At 46.7% G+C, this 24,869-nt stretch overlaps 1 protein-coding gene and 1 long non-coding RNA gene across 5 annotated transcripts in view; one reads left to right on the top strand and one right to left on the bottom strand.

Moving 5' to 3' along the window:
* Positions 1-24,869, top strand: part of PDE9A (phosphodiesterase 9A) — a 51,092-nt gene that overhangs the window by 5,724 nt on the left and 20,499 nt on the right. Inside the window, exons 2-7 of one of the 3 annotated variants that reach the window (XM_066177098.1) lie at positions 8,051-8,121; positions 10,193-10,270; positions 11,128-11,171; positions 17,851-17,905; positions 18,734-18,804; positions 23,264-23,348. In XM_066177098.1, the coding sequence (XP_066033195.1) occupies positions 8,051-8,121; positions 10,193-10,270; positions 11,128-11,171; positions 17,851-17,905; positions 18,734-18,804; positions 23,264-23,348 (404 nt within the window). Of the gene's footprint in view, positions 1-8,050; positions 8,122-8,375; positions 8,409-10,192; positions 10,271-11,127; positions 11,172-16,172; positions 16,244-17,850; positions 17,906-18,733; positions 18,805-23,263; positions 23,349-24,869 lie in introns of those variants that run through there. The other 2 variants (XM_066177099.1, XM_066177101.1) reach the window with 2 other exon arrangements.
* Positions 9,431-24,117, bottom strand: LOC136285655 (uncharacterized). Of its 2 annotated transcripts, none has more exons than XR_010719504.1 (3): positions 23,892-24,117; positions 22,286-23,271; positions 9,431-10,254 (listed from the first exon to the last, which is right to left on the bottom strand). It is a non-coding gene; the product is annotated as an uncharacterized lncRNA (long non-coding RNA). The 2 variants fall into 2 exon arrangements; XR_010719505.1 differs by having other exon boundaries at positions 23,809-23,893.

The following is a 24,869-nucleotide window of genomic DNA, read 5'->3' as shown; positions in this document are numbered from 1 at the left end:
TCCTCATAGGTAACTCTGGCGTTACCTATGGGTTCAGACCAGCCAAATATAGCTTATTCTCCTCATATGCAATTCTTCTGGCTCCTCACAAACAAGACAAAATCATTCTGTTTCTAGAACTGATGCCTTCAGTTTTAGCTTTCATATTTTCCAGATTCTGTACTGCAGTAGTGTGTAACTGCGAACTTCATACAAAGTGTGAGCAAGTTCTCCTCACAGTTTAGTCAGACAAAACAATCCTTTTCCAGCATGAAAACCAAGGATACCATTGCATCTTCAGGCCCAGAAAGTACAAACAGTGAATGGAGGAGACGAATCTGGGAGGATGGGACTTCATAACCTGAAGCTGTAATTGGACAATTAACCCCAATCTGTAAAGGAACCAAAACTTATAAAACTGTGAAAACATGTGACCCATCGTCTATCTTGGGTGTAACCTCTGCCAGGCTCTTGTACTGCCCAAGGTGTATCCTTTAAAGGCCTTTTCAATAAATACCTACTTCATTCCTTTCACACTGTCTAGCCTCTGCTCTAGGTAGCCTCTCAAGGCATCAGAACCTTCCTCATGAACTTGCTTATATAGATTCAAGTCAGCCTTTTGCTGGTGTCTCCTCAAACCTGCTTTTCTTCACTCCATTAATTAACATTTTCCTTCTAACAATCCTCTGTTACCAAGCCAGTCCAGTTCCAATGTCAGACTTTAATCGTGTGAGCAGCTTGGAAACAAGCAGCTTCACTCACAACTACTGAGAGCACTTGGTGCTGAAGCATCCCTGTTATCCAGTTCACAAAACATTTCAAGCTTCATGCATTCGTGTGCTGCAGGGTTAATTGCACTTAGAACTCCACTGGCAGCACATGTGTGCCCTTCTTGTGTTAAGAAAAGCCAGAATACAGACATTTGTGTTGTTCGTTAAAGGCTGAAATACCATTAGGAGCTGTTTGTATTTCTGCTGCAGAGGACAGGAAACTTTCAGCCTGGCCCCTCACAATCGGCCTTGCTGGTTCCTGGTTGTGTTCTGCCATTAATAATTCGTCCTGACAGATGGAATATTTGCAATATGTGCCTTCATATAATCAGTAGGTTGCACAAGTCTCTGTTGTATGTAATCTCCCTTTTCCTATGAGCCCTAATGACTCTAAAAATGACTGAGATCCTTCTTTGCTCACAGTGAAAGAGCCAACCTCTGTCATGCTGCCCCTCTCAGGGGACAACCTGCAAGACTGTCCTGGCCTCACACATCCATGAGTGCATCGTAGACATCTTTCTTTCCTAAAGAGAGGAAGAATCTCCTTTCCCACAGCTCTCTTTTCAGGGATGTTACGGGGTGGGAATTGTGACTTACCACATGCCTCAGGATCCTGGTATGTCAGCTCTGTCTGGCAGCTCCTGTTCCATAATTTAGGGCAATGTGTATGATCAGGAAACGAATGGGATTCACCCCAGGTGACCACAGGCATCCCAAAGGCAGTGATGACTGCTCCAGCAGAGTCATGCAGGTTCCCCTGCAGTCCCTGGGGAGGCGGGTGGCATCTCCAGGGGATGATTCATCCCATCCTAAAGGGGGTTTTGGAGACGTGTGGGCTAATTTGGAGATTGTCCTCCTTTTCTGCTGGCAACAGAGGGCACCTGGCAGAGAGACACTCGGGAGATGCTGAGCCTGTGGATGGTTAAAATTACATCAGGCAAACCCCACACGTACATTTCGTGTTGAAATGAACATTACCAAGCCACGTCCCTGCCCAAAACTGTGTGAATCAGCAGGATTACAGAGCTGTAGCTTTTGGGATAATGTATCTGTCACACTTCTTATCCTCCATCAGAGCCGGTGTTTGAGGAGCTCGGGGGAGTTTTCATTTTTGCTCAGACCCTCCCCAGCTGAGGGGTCTCGTGTTTCTCCCCCACACATGGACACGCACACATGCACTGCTTTTCTGCTTTTCTCTTAGAGAGGCTCCCACTGTATCAAACAGATGGCAAATCTGGCAGACTATTTATAATGCTGCCTAACGTTCGAAGCTCAGATAAATGAGTGGTTTTCTGAATATCAGCTGTTAATTAGTGTGAGAAATAAAAAAGGAGACGGGGAGTTTGGGTATAGTTGGGCTGCTACTATGTTAGTATCTGAGTTTAAAGAATTAGAAAGCTGGAATATTTTTAAATATGGGATTTTAGGAGAAGCTTGTTTTGGATATTGGGGACTATGACAGAGGGGACATTTATGGATAGTTTTTGAGGAAGACCCAATTTGCTTACACATTGAGAAATACGAATTCCTTCTGGTGATCCCTACAGAGGGATACCTAAAATTTCTGGATTGTTCTTCATTTTGTTTTTGACAACAAACACCTCTGGAAAAACCACAATCAAAAATTTCACATGAACCTTCTGCCTGAATAGTTCAGAAATTCTCCATGAAAGCTGCTCTTTCAGAAGCAGCAGCAATTTTTACCATCCATGCAAGATACATGACTGAGTTTTACTAGAATCTTTTCTAACATAGCATCCCCCATTCTCATTAGTGAAAGATTGTAATTTTGATTGTTTAAACTCTGCAATTTCAGCCCTGACTCTGAACATTGCTCACTGAGCTGAATGAAAGACATGACCAAGTGCTAAAGTATTGAAGACAGCAGGTTGTAACCAGAAGAAAAGGCGTAGAATGGGAAACTGAGGGTACACTGGCTTCAAAAATGTTTTTACATTATTTATTTAGCAATTTTACTAGGGCAAAATAAAAATAATCAAACAGAAATTAAAATCTTGGAAGAATACCCAGTTACAGACAGCAAATCAGAACATGATAATGTTCTGGACAGAGTTTGCTGTTTACAGAGAGGATTAGCTGTTCTGAGGATCAAATATAGAACAGAAATTGGATTTGTAAGCTGTGTTTTTACCTATCCTATCTGAAAGCAAAATATAATGTGATTAGTTGTAAACTGGTAGGCTGCAGAGTCTGTGCACAATGGTCCTTTAGTAAAATCTCCATCACAGTCCTTAATCTGAACTCCTCTCCAAGTGGGAAAGCCAGCCCAGAGCACCAGGGCTCTTAATCCCTGCTCTTCCCAAGAGGGTTTTTTTTTAATCCTTGTCCTAGACCAGAGGTGGGTACTGTGGATTAAGAGACAATGGCTCCTTATTTCAGAAGAAAATGTTTCAAAAAAACCGCTGAACTGTTTCCAGGAAAAGAAACCAGTCCCACAGAATCGAGGGCCAGGCCAGGAACCAGGCATCCCCATCGAGCCACGCTGTCCTACTTTGCAGTCCCTGCATGCCTCATCAAAACGTTATTTCCACTCCAAAAAGCCTCAGTTATTATTCATTCTGCTTTTCCCCCATTTGCGTCACGTTGCTTTCCAAGGCAGACAGAACATTGCCCACTTAAATTGAATGGCTGCTCCTTGATCTTGATGGAAATTCCTTGACACAAACAAGTTAAACTTTCAGAGAAGGCTGTCATTTTTCTCCTTTTTCCTATAATTTTTTTTCTACACGCAGTAGAATCACAGAATTGGGTTGGAAGGAACCCTTAAAGGTCTAGTTCAACCCCCTGCAATGAGCAGGGACATTTTCAAGTTGATCAGGTTTCTCAGAGACCCATCCAGCCTGGCCTTGTATGTTTCCAGGGATGGGCCATCCACCATCTCAGAGGTTTTGATAACAACAGCAAGGACAGAAATAAGAATTCATGTTAACTCTCGGGGTGGGGGGGGGGAAACCTGTTTGCAGACGCTGCATGACTTTTCAGGAATACAGCCTTTTCCTCCTGGCACAAATCCAAGGGGAATGCAGTTAACAGGGTTTATATGTGGCTGATTTTCTTCTTGGCAATTAGTCATCAATCTGCAAGCTGAAGAAGAGGCCTCTGTTTCCCTTTCCCATGTGGTTTGTCCCTGCTGTGACTCTGCTCAGGCTTGATTTTGGTTCTGCCTTTGCTTTCAGAAATTGAGTGTCTAGTGTTGACTGGTCTTACAGGAGACTTTTGTGCTGCCAGGCAATATCAGTCCTTGTATCCTCTTTTTCCTCATCCCTGGAGCTTCAACCCTGGATTTATTGTGCTGACTTGCATGCCTCTGCACTTTTTAAATGTGTATTGTGAGGAAACCTGGAATTTCATTACAGGAAACCCTACACATGCATGATCTTAACCCCAGCTGTCAGAACTGTTGTGGTCTCCTGACTTTGGCCTCTGTTAGATCTCAATCCTCTCCTAAGCAAGGATATTTTCCTGCACCAGGCATTAATGCAGGGAATGAAATGCTGGGAGACACATCTCAGCAGTGGTTTCTCACCCACAGGGACCTAAGAAAGATTTCTGCGGGTCAGAGACAGCTGAGACAGGTCTGAAGGGAGATGAAATTTGTGGATCAGACCCCCAGACAGTGCCAGAAATGTATGATCATGGAGACTCAGGCTGAGCAGCAAAGGCTTTGGGACACCTGCCCAAGCAGGGACATCTCCACAGGGCGGGGTGAGATGTTCTGTCCTGCAGCCAGTGCCAAAGCTGCCTGTCCTCAAAGCTGCAGGTCAACCTCTGCAGGTCACGGGAGAACCCACGTGCCCCAAAGTGTGGCCACGAGCCCAGTGTCCCCACATTGCCTTCCTGCTGCTGATGTCCCCCCAGTGCTAATGGACTCTGGGCAAATAGGATTCCTATACTGTGCTGGAGCCATCAATAGTACTCAGTGCTGTCCTCCCATCCTCTAAAGCACATTCCAATTGTGTTCCATCAGCACAACTGGCATCGACTTTGCTGGGAGCACGAACCTGCAGACAATAACAGGAACAATTGCCAATGGCTACAGAGCATCTGAGGCTGGCTGCTGTGTTTTAGAGCAGAAGGGAGATGCTCAGAAAAGCTCAGTGGGCTGCAAAAGAAGGAAACTTTAATACCACGTGCTTTTTGATTAAAAAAAAAAAAACAAAAAAACAACCAGCTGAGGACGAGCATCCTGAGATGAGTACAAAACTGCAGTGGGTGATTCACAAGTCCAGTTTTAGCAAACCTAAGTAAAAATGCCAAGTATGGAAAACTGAAAAGGATGTATGGAGATGGCTCATGATCTAGTATCACAGCCTTTGTTTCTCTTCCCACTCTTTCACTACTGCATGGAGTAAAAGGAAACGTTAAATTCATACTCAGTGCACTGAAAGTTCCTACTGCTTTCTGAGTCAGGCCACCTTTCTTACCTTTAATGTTCGCTAATAATTTTTTTAATCTTTTCCCTTTCTTGTCTGTCCTGGTCAATTACAATTGATTTCCAGAATAAGAAACCTCAATACCTGAAATAGCACTTCTGGCACATCACAAGCCTTCAGCCTCTGTTCAGCCACAATTAACATCATCTGCCCAGCTACTGCATGTTGTACTCTCCAATATTCTGCCAGCCAATTTTAGCAGCTGTCAGTCTGTCAGGATGCTGGGTTCTGCTGGGAGCAGGATTTCAGCCCTCTCTGAACTCCATTGGCTAAGTTTTATTGCTTTGATTGCTTCTGTGCTTTAATAACCAAGGGTCAATCACTGGGCAACAGAGACTTTGAAAACACACCCATTTCCCCAGCAGCAGTTACTACCTGCCCCAGCAATCAGGTTTTGTGAAGATATTGCCTGGAGTAATTTCATCTCGGGCAGAGCACAGGGAAGGTGGGTGTGAGTGTAGGTGTGGGTCACACCCACCTCTTGAAGTGACCTTCATCATCCTCTTCTCTGCCACAAAACCCCTCAGGAGTAAGAAGGCTCCTCCCCACCAGTGGAAACTGAAGGCTGGAGCTTTGCTGAAGTGTCTGTGCACCACCAGGGCAAACCAGCCTGGCCAGGCCTTGCTGTGCTGTCCACACTGTTCTGGTCCTTCAGGCTCCCATGCCCTGACCTCTGAGCAGACACTGGCAGCACAGCACACCCTGGGATCTCCCATGACTTCCCCATTTCCAGGGGCAGAGGTCTGGTTGGCCCCGTGTGACACCTCCAGCTGAGGAGGGATTTCCCCTGCACTCTGAAAGGCACCTTGGAGGAACCCTGTCACACCAGCGCTATGACAATTCAGGAATTGAAGCACTCGGAAGTCAAGACTGATAGAGTGAGATTGCAGACTTAATTAGCTCCTGGCACCTACACCTTTCAGAGGAGTCTTTAATTAGATGATGACTTGTTATTTTTCTCCAGCGTGGTCCTCACCTCACTGAACACAGCTGCAGCCCCCCTGCCTCCTCCCAGCTGTCATCCCAGATGACACATTCTCTATTTCCTGGGCCACCAGTCTTGAGGCTGATCTGTGGACATGCACATCCCTCATGCCTGTGAGGGGTGGGAACAGAAACCCTGCCTGAGAATGTGGGGTGGCTGTGAGGGGCGGAAAATCGCATCTCCAACACTTGCAAGGAGAGGACAATTTTGACCTTGATGTCCCTGTTCATCTGCAAAATGCAAGTTTCTTGTTCCTCCTGGGTTTTGCCATTAGGTCAATCTCCACAAGAGCCTTTGAGCTGCTGCATCCTGAACCCAGAGGGTCTGTGGCTCTTCCCTGTGGGATGTGAGAGAAGAGGGCTGCAGTGCTGGGCAGGGAAGATGCTCCTCTGCACACCACTGCTCCCCCACTGCCAGCCCCTGCAGCCTTTGGATAAACCATCCCCACTGCTTATTGCTGTTCCTGGCTTTAAGAAGGAGAGTCTGCATGCAATGAGGCACTTAATTTCTATGGCAGGTTCAAAGCCTCCACCATAGTCACTCAAAGGAACTCAGAGCTGCTCTGAGAAAAGGGGCACAACGCTGGCAGAAGCATTCAAACCCAAACCTTTATTCTCATGTCTACACTTTCTTTTTATTCCTCCCACGCTTGCTTTTGGCACTGGCAGCAGAGATACTTTTCAATGGCTATGTTTTCCCCAATAAGTCCACTAGGAACAAGATTTTGATTTATAGCACTGGAAGATTTGCTAGTGTAACATACACCCAACAGAGGAGATGTGGGTTTGGATTGGAAGCAACCTCAGGGACCTCAGTCACAAGGACAGACATCCTATAAATACTGCATTCATTGAAATGGGACAGTCCTCATGCGGAGTGCTGCTGTTGAATTCTTGAGTGTTTTTCTTTCAGAGGCAGTGTGCTGTCTCTGAACCCAACAAGCCATCTAATCAGGACTCCTGGGTTCTGTTTCTGGGCTGCCACTCACCCGTGATAAGATACAGGGCAAGTAATTTAACATAAACAAGCTTCAGATTACAGAGTTTAAATATTGCACAAGGGCACAGTGAGACTGATGGGAAGCACTATAATGGTATTATTAAAGTGTTTTTTAACTGTAGAAGAAGCTGGGAGGACCATGACCTACAAGTCCAGATGGACACAGGGGTCTTGGGGAAAACTGTGGCATGGGACTGTGTCACTGAAGGCACAGAAATAGCAGGAATAGAAAAATTGGATCGGGGATGTGCTGCTCAGTCTTCTCAGCATTGGGAATTCCTGGTGTGGTGTGGAAGGGTAGGGAGATGAAGAGGTGTTTGGGGAGATGGGATGGTAACAGTGGCAAAGTTTATAATTCCAGGTCTGGCTTCTGACCTAACAACAGGAATATCTGACAGTCAGTAGGAATTTTGGCACAAGCTCTGCTCACTTGAAACCTAGTATAAGCTGGTATAGTCCAAAAAGCAGTGCCCTTTTATACCATCCCAGGACCTGCCCAAATCTGGGCAGTTTTCTTCCTAAATTCAGGCTCTTATGCTCTTAAATTTACAGTTGTTGTCATCCTGTAGCAACGCTGCGTTTTGAGAAACCCCATGCTCTCAGCTCACACACGTTATTGCTCCACCTCTGAACAGCACTTGGGTCTCCAGAGCTTGCTTGCTTTATCAACAAAGACAGAGGTATTACACAGGAGCAGAGAAATATTCCAGCTCACAAATCAAATCAGATAATTGAAATCACAGACTGTGCCTGAAAATTAGCCCGGTGCATGCCTGAACAGGATTCATATCTCACTGGGAACTAACCATCCTATCTCTTTTTCTTCATTTTTTCCCCTCTGCTACTGCTGTTTCCTTTGGAAGGTGATCTTCAGTAAATACTGCAATTCCAAAGATATTATGGACCTTTTCTGCATCGCAACAGGGTTACCAAGGTAGGTCTGTCATTTGTGACATTCATTTCACTTTTGTTCCTTTCCTTTGGGAACAATTTAAAGACAGGCCCCAAATGATTTATTTAGCTGCTATTCAGGCTTGTCTCTCGTTGCAGTCTGCTGGAAGAAGAAACTGGGGCAATCAAGAGCTGGAAAAGTGTGGAGGCAGGGAATTGAGCCAAATTGGTGTTGGCTGCACGTGAGGAACAGAGTGGAATAGAGTAGAACAGAGGAGAAAGAATCTAAATTAAAAGCAAGTGAAGAAGCCCAGCCCTGAGTACACACAGGTTTGGCACACCTACCACTTACATCTCAGTACTGCATTTTTGCCCATATTGAGTGAAACGCAGCCACATGTTTGGAACCTGTTTCTTAGGGGGAAAATGAGGCCAACAAGAAGTATTGCCACTAGGAAATTAGCTTTCTCCTTAGGTGTTTTAAAATCTAATCCCAGCTATGGGATTGCCCAACACAAAGCACCCTAGCTGAACCATTTTATAGACCATAAATATCTCCAAATCCATTGCCCAGGCCACATATTTCCTAATCTATATTGTCTTGCAAAGTCCATGTATCCCTCCTGCTGTAATTTTCCATTTGGGAAAAATCCAAATAGGATTTGTTCCCTTCAACCTCAAGAGCAGTATCCAGGTGGAATCTCAGTGTTGAGAGGGGTCCACATGAGTGGGTGTGTGGGAGAGGTTGGGATGTGGTGCAGGGTGGCACAGTGTAACATCCATTCATCCATCCATCAGTCCATCCATCCATCCATCCATCCATCCATCCACCATCATTAATCCATCCATCCATCCCACATCCATCCACCCACTATCATTAATCCATCCATCCCAGATCCATCCACCCACTATCATTAATCCATCCATCACACATCCATTCATCTATCATCCATCCATCCATCTGTCCTCCATCTGTCCACCCATCCATCTATCATCCATCTGTCCATCCATCCATCCATCCATCCATCCATCCATCATCCATCTGTCCATCCATCCATCCATCCATCCATCCATCCATCCATCCATCATCCATCTATCCATCCATCCTCTGCAACACCTCCAGGCAGTGGAGCAGGGGGAGGAAGCCCCTAAATCATCTCTAGAACCCCTAATCAGCTCTTGAAGGAGGAATTTGCTGTCTTCATAAGGACCTCAAGCAGCCCAGGCAGGATGGAACAAAGCAAAGTCTTTATCTCTGGACACACAACTTTGCAATACAGGAGAAGTGCAGGACTAAAATAAGCCAGTCTTTTAATCATGGTTTTATTGCATGACACCAGCTCTGGGGATTGAAAGATAAAACTGAATTTGCATAAACTGCTGGGCAGAATTAATGCCCTTTGCTGTTTGTTCTATTTCCTCCCCTTTGACATTAGAGAGGTTAATAACTCTCATTTCCCTATGATGTCAAATACTTCCACTCCATCGCCCAGGAAACTTTGTTCAGCAGTTTTAATCATTCACAATCAGGGTGTTCACTGCATATTTGGCATTTTATTTTCATCACAAGATTTTCAAAGGAAAATTGCATTTCAACTCCAGGATCCTGGAGCCAAAATAAACCTGCAAGGTTTACATCTGAGCTTATGAGATCACCCTTAACACAGTATTTAAAAAATAAATTCTTTTCTACCCCATATTCTGCAAGATATTTGTTTTGTTTGTTTTGGTAAATGAATAACTAAATAATTTAAAGACATTCATAGCACCAAAAGTCATTTGTATGGTATGAGTCAATACGTAGCTACTGAGTCAATGCATCACAAAATACAGCTTTTTAACAGAAATTGTTATTCAATGAGCCAAGAGAATAAATGAATTAGCAGGGAGCAAGGTCTGCTCTGAGATCAAAAATGATCACATTTCACATGGGTGAAGCATCAAGCCTAGCCTGTCCTGGGCTTTGACTCTTTCTGCTCTGAGGTAACAAGAGGTGCCAGGCCAGGAGCAAGGAGAAAAGATTCTTCTGCAAGAGAGAAGATGGCTGTGCAGCAGCACAGAATTCCAGCTGGCATTTGTAGGTCAAATAATCCTCTTTGGGACTTGGTTTTCAGGAACACGACCATCTCCCTTTTGACAGCAGACAACTGCATGGTGTCCATTGATCCCACGATGCCTGTAAACACAGAGAGGTAAGCCCTGCTGCCACCTGCTCCTCCCAAACAGGCTCAGGCCCCGGGGCAAGGGAGATGGTTGCCTGCAGAAGCCTTTTTTTGTGCAGGGGAGGTGAGCAGCCCCCCAGAGGGAGGGGGATGGCAGTAAGAAATGCGTGCTGGCCTATAACACGAGTGCTGGTTTGGAAGATTTTTACTTGTTAAAGTAGGAGTAATTGTCTGAGGGAAAAAAAAAAAATACTGCTTTTAGGTGTTTCATGTAGAACTTCTGCTCCTTTCCATCCCTGTTTGCTGTCAAAGCTCTGTTGTTCCCCCAGTCCTGATTGCTCTGCTAGGGCACAACCAGCAGATTACTTGAAAAGCAAACCCAAATCCTGTGATGAGTTTAGGTCTCCTCATTGTTGGCTTTGGCCCGTATTTCATTATGACTTATCGCTGCCATTGCTCTTATTGACACCGTGTGGCAGAGCCCCAGCAGCTGGGAGGGAGCTCCTGCACAGGACAATGTATGAACACAGAGCAAAAAGAAGTTGTGGCTGCCCCTGGATCCCTGGAAGTGTTCAAGGCCAGGTTGGATGGGACTCTGACAAACCTGGGATGGTGGAAGGTGTCCCTACCCATGGCAAGGGGCTGGAACTGGATGATTTTTGAAGTCCTTTCCAACACAAACCATTCTATGGTTCTGGGATTCTGTTCCTAGTAAATCACAGGGTTGTGTGCTCAGAAAAAGTGCCCATTGCTCATTCAAACTCGCAGGTTTTAGGAGGGCTTAGAATACATTCAGATGTTTCTTCCTATTTCTCAGGGAGTACGGATGTGAAATACAAACTACATTTGGAGTGTTGCTTACATCCAACCCTCTCTGACTCTTCCAGGTCTCCTTACAAAGTGATACCAGTTGTGACTGAGCAGCTCTCAGGTAAAATGACCCTTTTGAACTGAGTCTAATAAAGCTGAACTAACTAAAGTTGAATTTGTAAACATCTGCATGTGGAAATTATGTGGCCATGATGCAAAAACCTGAAGATGTCGGTGTCATGGTTGTAGCTGCAGCAGAATAAGAAAAGTTTGGTCACAGTGTTCAGTACGAAAGCTTAAAAAATGAGCCCAAATTTCAATGAATTTGAGGATCAGGTGAATGATCCTCAAAGTCCAGGGGACTTTCCCAGTGCCTCTATCTGGTCTGACTCAGCACTCCTGACGCCCTGGAGAAAGCCTTGCATGGAGCAGTGGGGGTTTTTCAGGCAAGACAAATGAAAGTTTGCCCTGCAGTGTTTTGTTAAACCTGCCCATTCCTCAGCAAAGCTCTGCTGGAAAGCTGAGCACAACATCTGAGCCTCGTGCTATTTCCAGATGGCTGAGGAGAGAACATCATTTCTGTTGTGGGTATGGTAGCTCTAAGTGTGATAAATATTTAAATTCACCTGACAAGATGAAAGAGGGCCTGGGTGAAAGAACACATCTGAAGCACATTCCCCAGCCACAGGCAGGGCTGAAGTGCCACTCCTCCCACTTCTCCTTGCCTGCCAGTCTCATGCTCATGCTCAGGCTGGTAGCTCAGACACTGGAGCAGAACTTTGCCTGGGGCAATTCCTGTGAGCATCTGGCTCATGGTTTCCCTCATTTGTGCAGCTGCAGCTTCTCCTGGCACCCACATCAGGGCAGCCTGAACACCCTGGAACCATAGGGAGAGGCTGGCAGGGGCTGCAGCAGGAGAGGAGACATCAGCTGGGGACACTCCTTGGAGCAGTCAAATGAGAAGATAGGAGAGACAAAGGGCAAGATGTTATGGTTGTGCTGGAGACACAGAGTGCACAGGCAGGACAGGAGTGAGACAGAAAGACTGGGGCTGGCAAAGGCAGTGTGCAGGAGTGGGAGAGTTTGTTGGGATAGGAGAGATGATGTTTTGGTGGTCCCACCTCATCTTCTGTCTTAGGGTCCTGAATTATGGATGACAAGAGTGTCTGACACCACTGTCTTCTTCTAAAAGGGGAGGCACAGGGAACTGAGGCTGTTCTCTGAGGCATCTGCATTGGCAGAAACATCTGGAAAGGAGGATGTGGGGAAGACAGAGAGGCAATAGCAGGGAGATTGTGCGTGCAGGGAGCAAAGGTGAGCAGAGAGCAAAGAGAACACGGAGGGTAGGGAGCAGGGATGAACCTACCCACAGTAAGATTTGTAACAAGCCATAAACAGGTCAGTGACTGCCAGAAGGAGATAGTCACAGCCAAGGGACATGTGACTGAGAAGGGGAAGAAGCTGTTCTGCCAAAGTATTTCCTTATTGTGGCAACCCCTGCTGCAGCAGCATCACTCTCCTGGTCTGGGAGTACACTGTTTGCATTATCACATGAGAAAAGGTGGGGTGGAGCACCAGGCTCTGTGTCCCAGCTGGTGTGAGTAACCAGTCTCCAACTGCCCCATGACAGAGAAATGAGGCCAGCAGGACTCCACCAGAGAATGCCACTGAGTTATACCAGCTGGGAAGCTGATTGAGGGGCTTTCTAGAAAATATACCTCTTTCTGAATGTATTTTTTTTATTCCCCTTACATGAAGCTAATAGTATCTTTTTATAGGACCATGGATGACTTCTCACACTCTCCCAAGGCCCTCATTTTTCATCCCCAGCTGACAGCACATGGCTCTGCTTTGTGCAGAGCACAGCTCACTGTGTCAGCAAGATCTCTCTTTACTCCCTTCATTTCATAAAACAAGGATTTCCAAAGGTCTGAGCTGTAAAGGGCAAGAAAAATTCTGGCCATAGATTGTCAAAACATAAGACAGAGTCTGCTATGGAAAGTGGAAGAAAGTTGAGCTGAGTGTGATGGAACTAATGTTCCTTGGTATCTTTTTCTCTTTCACATGGCTTGTCATCAATCTTAAGCATTCCTGACATTTTGCTGACAGTAGGAAGAATAAACAGAGTGGGAAAATGTTACTCTTCATTAAAAGAAAAAAAACCACAACCCAGCTCTGTTCTATTCTTCACTTCTCAGACAACTCTGCCTTCATCATTCTGCTTCCCAAGGCAACTCATCCAAATATGTGCCAAAAAGGGGGTCACCCCAATTTTCACAGTGGTGGGAGGTAATGCACCTCTTTTCAGCAGTCTCCCGGCAGCTGCAGAAGAATGACACAGAGAATAGAGGCTGTAAAAGGTGGGAAATACAATCCTTCGGGAGGAAAAATATAAGCAGTGGCTTCTATCCAGCAGAGGAGATATCCGCTGGAGTCCTGCTAAGAAATAGTTCTTCATTTCATGCCCAGAGTCATAGGAGAGGGTTGGAAATTAAAAAAAAAATAAAAATAATAATATTAATAAAAAAATATTATTCCAGAGAGTGTTGGATGCAGCAGCAACTGAAGTGTCGGGGTCAGCTGTCTGCAAGTGTTAGGATTAGGGTGAGGGTTAGGGTCAGGGTTAGGGTTAGGGTCAGGGTTAAGGTTAGGGGAGGCCTGAACTGGCTGGCTCTGAGCCTGTGAAGCTGCTGAATCACAGCCTGTCCCTCCTCCTACGGCCCTGAACCAGAAGACACATGGTTATCCAAGCAAAGCATCAAAACCCCTGTGGCAAACCCTTTTCTCTGTAGTTTGTAAATTTGCAAATCTATTGTGTGAGCATCCTCTCCCTCCCAACAGCAGAAGGGCTCTGGTCTGTGTCCTCCTGGTGAAACTGGCTCAAAACTCACAAATTGACAGCTCTGTTGTTGCTCTAATTAGTAGGGTTCAGGCACTTATAGATTCGACAGAGGTGACAGTTAAATGAACAAACCCTATTAGCAGCATCCCTCTCGAGGGATAAAATTGAAGTCTGTTGAGTTTCTTAGAGTGCAGAGAAAGGAGCTGCTGTGTGGAGGTCAAGTGAGCCTGACCCACTGTGGTCCTGAAAGGCCAGGAAAACATTCACAGGGACTTTCCTACTGCTCCAAAGTCAGGGCAGCAAAGCCCAGCAGTGGCTGCACTGGAGATCTGCAGGGATGCTCTTTCCCCCCTGGGTGATTCAATACCCAAGATCTTGTGCAGTTTGGTACTGGTGAAACGACAGAAGCTTGTCACTGTGTCTAAATCTTCTTATTCTGGCATCTCTCTCTTCTCCTTTCGGAGACTTCTTCATGCTCACAGCTCAGCCAAGACTGAGAAGAGAGACTGGGAGAGAAAAATCCTCCTCCCACGTGCTGCTCCTTATGTGCATCTCACATGGATGCGTGCATTGGGATGTGACTTTGGGATTGCTCACCTGATGGGGAATTTGCCTGCAAAAGCCCAAGTTAACCTGAGCTGTGAATTACGTGAATCTGGGGCTTAGCATGGCAGATTCATGGGCTTGGGCTTGAAATTTGTCCCTTCCTGAGGCTTTTGTCCATCTGGCTGCTTGTGGGTTTTTTTTTTAATTGCTCTGACTGCCTTCATACAAGCAAACCACAGAAAGTGAAATGCAGACAGAAGCCTGAGCCAGAGGCATTTGTGAGAAACAGGGCAGGGATTCACCAGCCTGCTGCTGGCATGGAAAGGGAGATGCCCATGCCCTCCCAGCCTTGCTTGGCCAGAGCAGAAAAGACAGGGGGAAGCCAAGCCACCCCCCCCAACCCCACGGACTCCCTGCCTGCAGCCTGTTGAGGCTGCCAGGGTGGCAAAGGGAGCCAGGGAGAGTGGGAGGATGGAGGTGGCTCCCTGGCCCTGATCCCAGAGGGTCAGAGAGTGGAGGAAGAGGCACCGCTGAGCAGGGTGGTGCAAGGCAGAGGGTGCCTGCCAGTAGGTAATAAACCATCTGTGCCAGTGCAGGGTCAGCTGAGCTGCTCAGCGTGCACCTGGTGCCAGTCTGGCAGGGAAGGGGAGCTCTCCCTGCCAGCCTCCCACCTGGCCACAGGGAAAAACGCTGCTGCCACATTCCCCCGCACCTGCTTCCTTCCCAGAACCTGCTGGAGACGAGGCAGAACAGCTCTTTTCTCCGCGGTGTCCTGGCCAAGCTCCCTGCTGGGCTTGGCAGAGGCCATAGGGCAAAGAGCAGAAGTCCCTGTGCCTGCAGAGAGCAGGGGAATGAGCCATGGGGAGCCTGGGGAAGCCTGAGCTGGCCTGGCCCCTGCCCAGCTTTAACCATTGCAGCATCTTCTGGAGGGAGGGGACGATGGTTCTAATGGTCATTTGTCAGCTGGAAAACACCCAGAGTGTTGTGCAAAACCCTGACTTGCTCAACACCTGCATTTGTAATCGTGGCACATTCACAGTGGAAGGTAAGGGGAGAAGAAAGGGGTTGTTTTTTTGAGGGATGCTGCCACAGAACCCTCAGCAAAGCGCCCAGAGGTGCTGCCAGTGCTGCTTGCAGTAGGATTTCCTTTGCAGAGAGGGAATCACAGCAAAACAAATGAAGCAATCTGAGGGAAAAGGTGTCTGTGTGCACCTGGGGCTTCAGCCCTGCCCAGAGGTATAAAAAACCCAGAAGGCAGAGGGTAATGGAGGGAGCAAGAACACACTTAAACCTTCCTGTTCTACAAAGGAGGGGACAAGCAAGACTAAATTATGTCAGAGCAATGTCTCATTTTCTTCAGAAACAGGGGTTACCAGAGGTCTTCCCCCTCGGAAAGGAACAGGGCAGAGAAATGGATCTTTGTCTCTTTAAGATGAGGCGAACTGCCACTCTTAGTCATATATCTTTACTGCACCCTAGGGTTATAAAAACATACATCTTCATTTTGAAAGTCTTTTATTACATCCATAAACATCAGATTGCAGCTGACTGTTCCCTGGATGAGAATTTCCTAGTACTCCGAGTGAGTTTTGACAGGGGGAGGGAGTGAAAGTAAGATTGTTGGGGTTTTGGTTGTTTTTTTTTTTTTTTACTGGAACAGTGTTTATAGGGAACTTGTCAGTCTCTGGCACGCTGCAGCCACTGTCAGAGGGCTGAGCAGCACTGAAGGGAGAGGACACGGGTTTCTCTGCTTTCTCTGCTTATTTTCACTCTTGGACTCCGTGCCACCCCAGGTGCTGCCCACGGTAAGTTTTCCTCCTCTCTTAAATAGGACACAGCATTTGCTTTGTTTCAGCGCTTGGGTTTTGTGAGAAAACTCGAAAATGGGTCTCTCTGTGAGAAGAACAAATCTGTTTTCTCTGCTAGCCACTCTGCTGGGAGCTGGGGGAGAAAAAAAGGAATTAGATCTGAGACTTTGAGAGCACAGAATGCTTGCTCCAGTTTTGAGACACAGGGGGTAACAGCCAAATTGTTTTGACCAGCGATGGGAATGCCCTTGACAAGTATTGCTGACGTCTCTAATACCCGAGGAATTGCAAATCCTTTCCACAGGTACAAGAGCTGTTATTTAGAAGTGAATGGTAAATGCTGGGCTGTTTTTCTATCTGATGTGTTTTGCCTGGGTGATTGCACTCGTGAGGCATCGTGTTCCCTCGGGGAAGGACAAGAAGTATCTGCAGAAATGCCACCGGGGTGTTTCTGTGTGGGGTATAAATAGGTGCTCTGTAATCTGCAGTGTGTTTTTGAGTGAACTCAATGTTTCCTTTCCTTGAGCATACCCCCAGTGCAGGAATCACTGCAGCACTTTGGGGCAGTTTGCATTAACTGGTGGGGGAAAGAGGGAACAACCCCAGAACAGCATCTCAGGGCTCAGCAAAGGTGATTTGTGCTTCCCTTTTGTTTGTGGGCATCCTAAAAAATGGGAAAACATTGCTATCATTCTTCTTCCTTCCCAAAGTGTGCTGTCCCTTGAAATCTAGGGTCCTGTTTCGAGGGATTGTTTGCTTTTCCCTGTGCTGGTGATTGCAATCCTGTGATTACCTTGGGAAGAGGCTGGGGCTCCATCAGGCTGACTTTCCTGAGCCTGCAGAAGATCCTATGAGCCAGAGCTGGGGAGCTGCTGCCACGAGAGCTCCCAAGTGTGGCCACTGCTGCAGGAACTTAGGGAACAATGGGATTTTGACAGGATCCCTGTGGCAGCTCTGTCCAAGCTGTGTTCTCAAGAGAAAAGGGGCTGGGAAACTTGTATCCTGCTGTGTCCATCCCACAAACCAGGAAGGGCAGACCTTGTTCTGCAGGGACAGCGCTTTGTCATCTCACGTTTGCCGGGAGTTTATGCAAGGCAGCACAGTCCTCAGGCATTTGCATCAGAAATATTGGTGTCCAGGATAAAGCTGAAAGGCAAGTTGGGTTTTATTTTGTGTTCCTGAGCTGTGGTGTTGTTCATGGGCACTCTATCACAGTGTGCTGGTGGTGTAGAGACACTGACTGTCAGCAGGAACTGTCAAAAGCCAGCTGGGACTCTGGGTGTCCCAAGATCTGTGAAAGGAGTCTCCTCTCCAGAAAATGCTGCCTTAAAACAAGTCACCTCTCAGAGACTCAAAATAAAACTTCTGAGGAACCCTGACTGTAATCTGCAGGAAGAGGAAGGCAGGTAAGGCAAGGAGTCCTTTCCAAACCCTGTCACTCTTCAAAGGACCGACACAATTTATTGGCCTCACCATCAGAACTGGAAGCGTGGGGACACAACTTTGCAGAAGGGTTGAGGGTGTCTTCTTTCCTTTCTTTCTTTCTTTTGTTTTTTTTTTTTTTTTTCTTTCATGTCTCCCTTCAATTTTTTTTTTTTTTTCAGAGAAAGAAGAATTATTCCAGAATTTATTGGGACAGATTGCTGAGCAGTTCTCAAGGTAAGAAACTGCAAAGCATTATTAATTTAAAATGCTATTTCTTTTATCAGCCTGAAGTGAAATTTTCACAGGAGGCAGAGGGGCATTAAAGAGATCTTTCAAATCCCACTCTGTCTGCCAAATTTAGGTCTGGGACACGTTATTTCCTGCTGACAGCAATACAGTAGCTTAAACCAAAAGCAATTTCAGTGATTATCTTTGATCTAAAAAGGAGATCAAGTAGTAAATGCCCCTTCCCTTTTAGGAAGAAAAAGAAATGCTTCTTCGTTGAACAGTCAAATCATCAGATTTGTTTCATTTTCCCCTTTATCACCCAAAAATGTCTCTCCTCCGAGAGGATTTCTCAACATCTGTGTTGCTGCTTATTTAATCCCAGCTGGTTTCAATAAGACAGATCAGTCCCACCACAGCCCAGCAAATCACCAGCATAACTCGACGGGAGGGGAGGAGGTTTCAGAGTGTGCAGACACCAAGACGCTGCGCTTGGACAATTACGGATTATCAATTTAACAATTATCAGTTTAACTTTGCTTCCCTGGTGGGGGGAATACAGTAGCAGATGAAGTGTTGTAGAGCCACAGTACATTCCCAGGGCCATAAAATAAAAAAATCACTTGTTAATTTTTTCTGAAAATGAAACCCAGGTGTATTTTCTGTCCCAGTGTTAGCATTTCCATGGAGAATTTGCTTTTCTTTATGAAAAAGGAAAGGCTGGGCAGATCAGATCATAGGGACACAAATATGGACATTACTAGCAGAAGTTCTTAGCACCTAGGGTAGGTGGAGCATTAAATGTATAACATTAATACATGAGGGTTTTCTTTCCAGGGTTTTTAAAATCAATGAGCTGAAAACGGAAGTAGCTAATCACTTGGCAATGCTGGAGAAAAAAGTTGAATGTGAGTGTCCCTTTCTTCCTATCACAGTGGGAACTGGTGCCTTGTGACCTCTGACCTGTCCTGCTCCTCTCAGCCCCTCCACTTTCTCTAATCCCTTGTAATGTGGCCAGCTTTGAGCCACAGGTCAGCCCGTGGTGAGGCGTGGGATGGTGGGAGCCTGCGGTGGCACTGGTGTGGGAACCAGGGTGGGCTGGCTGGTGCTGCCAGCATCCAGAGCTCCTCCTGTCCTCCGAGGGGCTGCTGAGCCCTCCACTGAGCTTTGGGGCCTGGGGCCACGTCCTGCTGTTCCCATGCCCCTGTGGCAGAGGGTGTCCAGCACCCACCTCCCCATCTCCACCTCCCAGCCCCTGGCCAGCCCCTCATTGTCCCCCATGGCCCAGGTGTCTGTCACCTCCCTGCACCCAGCAGTGATCCCCCATCCCTCTGCACTCCCTGGTCCTCTAACACTGGGGAACCTGATCCCACCCTCACTGGGCTGTTTGGTCTGTAATTCCAGGGGTAGCACCCTCCTTCACAGAATCACAGAATGACTGGGTTGGAGGAGACCTTTAAGATCATTGAGTCCAACCCAGCCCCAACACCTCAACTAAACCATTGCACTGAGTGCCGCATCCAGTCTTTGTTTAAACACATCCAGGGATGGTGACTCCACCACCTCCCCGGGCAGACCATTCCAGTACTCTATCATCTTTTCTGTAAAAAAACTTTTTCCTAATATCCAACCTATATTTCCCTTGGGGCAGCTTGAGACTGTGTCCTCTTGTTCTGTCAGTTGCTGCCTGGAGAAAGAGACCAACCCCCACCTGACTACAGCTACCTTTCAGGGAGTTGTAGAGAGTGATGAGGTCATCTCTGAGTCTCCTTTTCTCCAGGCTAAACAAACCCAACTCCCTCAGTAGTTCCTTGCACCATAACACAACCACACTGTTACAGTGCAACAGCCAAATTAAATTCACCCGGTCAATGAACTCCTTTTCTGGGTTTTTTCAGTCATTTTGTTTCCCCTTGTGCAGCTCCTGAGATGTTTCAGTACATTATGCAGAACACAGGTCCCAGAGAGACAGGGAAGGGGTACGAACAAGGTGCTGCCATCCAGCTGTGCCTCCAAAGGCCACATCCTTGAGGGTGCTCAGCACTGAAATCAGGAGCAGGGAGAGCCTTTCCCAGAACTACAGCTCCAGAAAGAACTTTCCCCACTAGGGCTGGCTGGGGAAAGAAGAAAGAAAAAAAAAAAAAGAAAAAAAAAAGAAAAAAAAAAAAAAAAAAAAAAAAAAAAAAAAAAAAGAGTTTCATGGTTCATGAAAGAAGTTTTTTTTCCTGAAACTTCCCCTGACCAGAAGCTACCTTGACCCTACAGCTGCTCGAGGAGACTGATCCCTTTGTCAGCAGGGACAGGAAGAAATGTCCATATTTAAAGAGCAGCTGCAGGGAAATCTCTCCCTGTGGCCACCCCAGCCTCAGGCTGCTAGCACTGAGGGATGTCCATGGAGGGGCAACCTACAGCTTGCCTTCCCCCAGAAAGGAACCCAGGTATGAATTCCTCCCTGTTTGGCTGCTGCTTCTCCCCAGGCTCTGCTGGTTTACTCTTTGACCCAAAAAAAAAAAAAAAAAAAAAAAAAAAAAAAAAAAAAAAAAAAAAAAAAAGAGAGAGAGAGAGAAAAGAAAAATGAGCTCAGTCACTTTTCATTTTCAAACTTTTGACTAAATGCCATGGATTAGAGCAAATGAGGTAAGCTGTGGGTCTTTCTATCCCCTTGGCAGCCCAAGCAAGCAGCTATCCCAGCCAGCCAGGGGCTGCTTTTGGCCTCTGGTGAACCCCTGGCAACCCTAGCACACACTCTGCCTCTCAACACGGGCAGCTCATGGCACAGGAGGGAGATAACCAAGGCATTCATGTCATTCCTGGCAGGAAAAAAATGGAGCACATGCCCACTCCAGCACTTTATTGCCGGTTTAGGGAGGGCAGCCTGCCCAGAGGAGGGTTCTCTCCCTGAGCAGGTCCCACTGCTGATGGAACCAGCAGCTGATGGAGCAATCTGGGGGAAGGGGCTCCCTGGGCTGCCTGTCTGCAAGTGCACCCATCTACTGGAAGTCAGACATCCAGAGTTTGCAACAGAGCCCAATCTGCAGCATTCTGAAATAATTCCCCGGGCTGTCATGTTTAAGAAGCAAAACCGTGGGAGAGAAGGAGTGTCCAACCTCCCTGCTTGAGCTGGGTTCCCAGAGGTTCCTCTAGTAGCCATGTTTCACTGCTGGATCCAGCCCAAGGATTTCTTTAGACAGCACAGGGTTTTTCAGGAGGTATTTCTTGCAGTGGGATAATGTAATGGGCTCTTAATCAGTGCACATGACATGGCCATTTGTCATTTGCAAGCCAAATGTGGAAAGAATTGTGCTTTTATTTTGCCTTTTCTCCTGCCTCCTTCAGAGATTCCCTTTTCCACCACCACTTTCACATGTGCTCTCCAGGATTTCTTCCCCAGAGAGGACGTGTGTATGGGGATAAATGCTCGTGACAGCACTACATCTGCACCTCACATGGCATGTTCTCAGCTTCCTTCCCATTCCCGCCTAGAGACCACACCAGAGTTGTGTTTTCAGGGAGCCAAATCTTGTAGCTGATTTTTAAATCCCAGCTAAAGCCTGTCACTTCCCCCTGGAAAATGAGTCCGTGCAGAGCAAGCGCTGGGAATTCTTTGTCCCGTGGCTTGACTTACTCTGCACAGCAGCCCACACGAGAACAAGGAAGCTGGCAAAAAGCCCTTCGCAATTTGTAAGCACTTCACATCTACCTTGAGAAAATAATTGTGTAAATTCTCTGCTCCCCCGGAGATATTTGGGATGAAAATCAAAGAGATGAAGCACAAAACAATGCTCAGGGCTGACATTTTGCTCCAGAACTCCTCCCTGCAGCTGCCTGCCCCACTTCCCTGTCTCTCTGATAACTCTCCTTGGCTCCCACTGCTACAAAATCGGCACTGGCCACCAATTAGACATCTTGGCAAATGGGCTAGCCAGGAACTTCTCCCAGCTGAATGCACCAGTGTGGTACACAGCAGCACAGGTATAGCATAGCAGCTGCAGCTGATCGTCAGCTGTTGAGCAAAGCATCCCAAAAAGTGTAGGCAGGTATCTAGGAAGAAGATATCCAGTAAGCAGGACAGCAGCGTGCCTGCATCACCACCTCGTGAACACCCCCAAAAAATTGCCTGTAACAATGACAGACAAAAAAAAAATAAAAAAAATAAATGCCTAAATGGGATTTTTAAGAGGAGGGCATCCCTGTAAACAAACACAAGCCAACCCCCTTTCCCTTTCCTCTCCCAATGTGTGGCACTCTGTGCTTAGTTCTTACACACCTCTTCCCCTTCTCCCAGTTCCAGCTGCAATCTTTGTTGTTACTCGCCTAAAGGAAAACAAACCCCAGGTTCCCTGCTTATCTCCAGAGCTGTGCCCTTCAAGGCAGGGTTTTATCACTTACATGCTGCTCTCCAGATAAGTGTGATCCAGACTGATTTTCTAAGAAAGTTGCTGAATGCTGATTTTCCGATTGCGCGTTCCCTTGAGCCGTGGCTCATCCATGCAAACAACGAGTTCAGTAAACAAATGAGCTGTGAAATCACTGCATGTGAATGACACGGAGGTAACAAGTGGTGCTGTGTCCTTGATCACGCTGACAGTTCAACGAGGGGGAAAGAAAAGGGAGAATTATTCTCACACTCTCACTGCGTCGGGCTCTCCCGGCTACGGGGAATAAAGTGCCCTGCTGCATAAAGAGGCAATCAAACTTTTTGCCTCGTGGCTCTCACAATTACATGCAGAAGGGAAATATAGGATTTTCTGTGCCGCATGTAGAAATAACTTTTGATTACAGAATTGATCGGCAGAAAGAAGTGACAGGATTTCAATAGTTAAAAAAAAATCTATAATTAGACCCGAATTTTCAACATTTTTCTCTCCCTCCTACATTCTCACTTCGGTTTTTCTGTATCCAGCAATGCCTCTCAGAGCTCCTTAATGCTCAGCAGGAACTCCTTCCGAATTTAAAACCTTTTATCTTAATGGGAATTCTAATCCTACCGGGACGTGTTTGCATAGCCGCTCTTATCATCCCATCACGGGAGTGGGGTTGTTTTTTTTTTTTTTTTCCTGCTCAGGATTTCCTCTGATTCGTGCTCTGCAGCCCAGAAGTGAAGGCACCAGAAGAGCTGGTGGAAAAGCCGAGGTGTTACAGCCATTCGGTGAATTTAAAGCGCCCTGGCTGTTATCTGCATTGAGCAGCAGAGAATTCCCGTGGGTTTCCAGGATCTCTGGCTTTGGCAGCACCTGCCCGTGGGAGCTGGCTGCCTCGCTGGATAACCCCACTGGCAGAGCTCTCCGAAATCCTGCACCGGTTTGAAACGAGATCCTGCGACTTTTCGCCATGGTAACACCCCTTCTTGTTTCCCTCTGTTGGCAGTGGAAGGCCTGAAAGTGGTGGAGATTGAGAAATGCAAGCGCGACATTAAAAAGATGAGGGAGGAAATGGCAGCAAGAAGCAGCAGGTAAGTTCTGCCTGGGACCTAAGCATAGGAGAGAGTGTCTGGTTTCAAACCCTAATGCAACATTTCCACAGAATTATCTCCTGGGCTTAGAAGTAAAAGAGCGAGGAAGCCAATAACCATCAAGGGCAGTGGTTTTAATTTACCATTTGAAGATTTATAGCCATTCACCAGTTAAATTAGCTTGAGCCATGGGAATACAGAAAAAGGTCTTGGGAGTTATTTGTCACCATACAGAATGGGGAATTCTTTATCCAGATTTACTGGGAGAGAGAGAGAGAGAATGAGAATGAGAAAATAACTTCTGCACAGTGCAGTCTTTGGTTGGGAACCAGTTAGCACTCGAATCAGCTCCAATATATTCTGGGAAATTACCAAATAAATATGTAGCAGCTCCTCTAATTATGATCTCATGCTATTATAAATCAACTGTTTCAAATTCAGCGAGAAATTGGGAACTTACTTTCTAATGCAAGGGCTCATTGTGATGGTGGAGCTCAGTTTTGCTGTAATTAAAACACCAGCAGAAAAAATTGCATTTCGTACCGTGCGTGGTCTCAGCTGGAAAATGCCCCCCGTGTCACTGAAGTGCCCCACCAGGACAAAGAAATCATCACTGTGAGGTTGGGAATGCTTCTGGGAAGGTTGCTGGAGAGGAATGTACCATGCTGCTCAAAATGTGGGTGAAGGGGATTTTTCTCTTACACTGTCCTGACAGTCTGGGGGTCAAATTGTCTGACCTTTAATCAAAAATGTTTCCCACTGAGGCCAATAGGAGATGTGCTAAAAGATTCAGGCTTTGTAATCACTCGCTTTTATAAATGTTGCCACCCAGATATGTCAGGAGGCACATTGATAATTCATTCCCATGAAGTCCAAGGCCAAGTTCAGCTGTCACATTAGCATAAACGCAGAGTAACATTATTAACTTCAGATGTGTGCCTCAGATTTATCCCAGCAGGGTGGGATGCAGCTTGCCCTGTGACTTGCATCATTTCTTGTTGGGGTGTGTGGAGAAATCTCATTAGAAAAATCCAAGCCCAGGTTGGCAGCAAATGTGAGAGCATGTGTGCTGCTTTGTGCTGGGTGTGATGTGAGAAACGTGTGTGCCCATGTGTCTTTCCTTCAGCTGTGATAGAGCTGGCAGAGCTGAACAGGGATGCACAGGTGGACAGGGAATTAGGTCCAAAAAAAGAAGTTGTGGCAAGTCTGTGTTGGCTCAGTTGCCAGCACACCACATCAGGAAGCACAAGACTGTCCCAGCAGCCATGACTATCTCCCATCCCAGATCCTGCCACCTTCCAATCTATATTTTGTGGTCTAAACAACAACCTGATAACAAGAAAAGCTGGAGTGGGGGATGTTCCGTCTGCTCAGTGCAGCCAGCTCCAGCTGGGGTGTCACCTTCACCCAGGGCTCGTGGTGACATGTGACGGGCTCCAAAAGCCAGACACCAGCACGGGGTGTGAGGCTGGAAAGCTGTGTGTAAAGATGGGTGTGGGGCTCAGCTGGGCACAGACACCC

Source organism: Chamaea fasciata, unplaced genomic scaffold (genome assembly GCF_029207755.1).
Source record: "Chamaea fasciata isolate MVZ Bird 193981 ecotype frontalis unplaced genomic scaffold, bChaFas1.0.hap1 SCAF_2, whole genome shotgun sequence".
NCBI classification, from domain to species: domain Eukaryota; kingdom Metazoa; phylum Chordata; class Aves; order Passeriformes; family Sylviidae; genus Chamaea; species Chamaea fasciata.
Note: the sequence above shows the minus strand (reverse complement) of the source record. Positions and strands in the feature narration are given on the sequence as shown.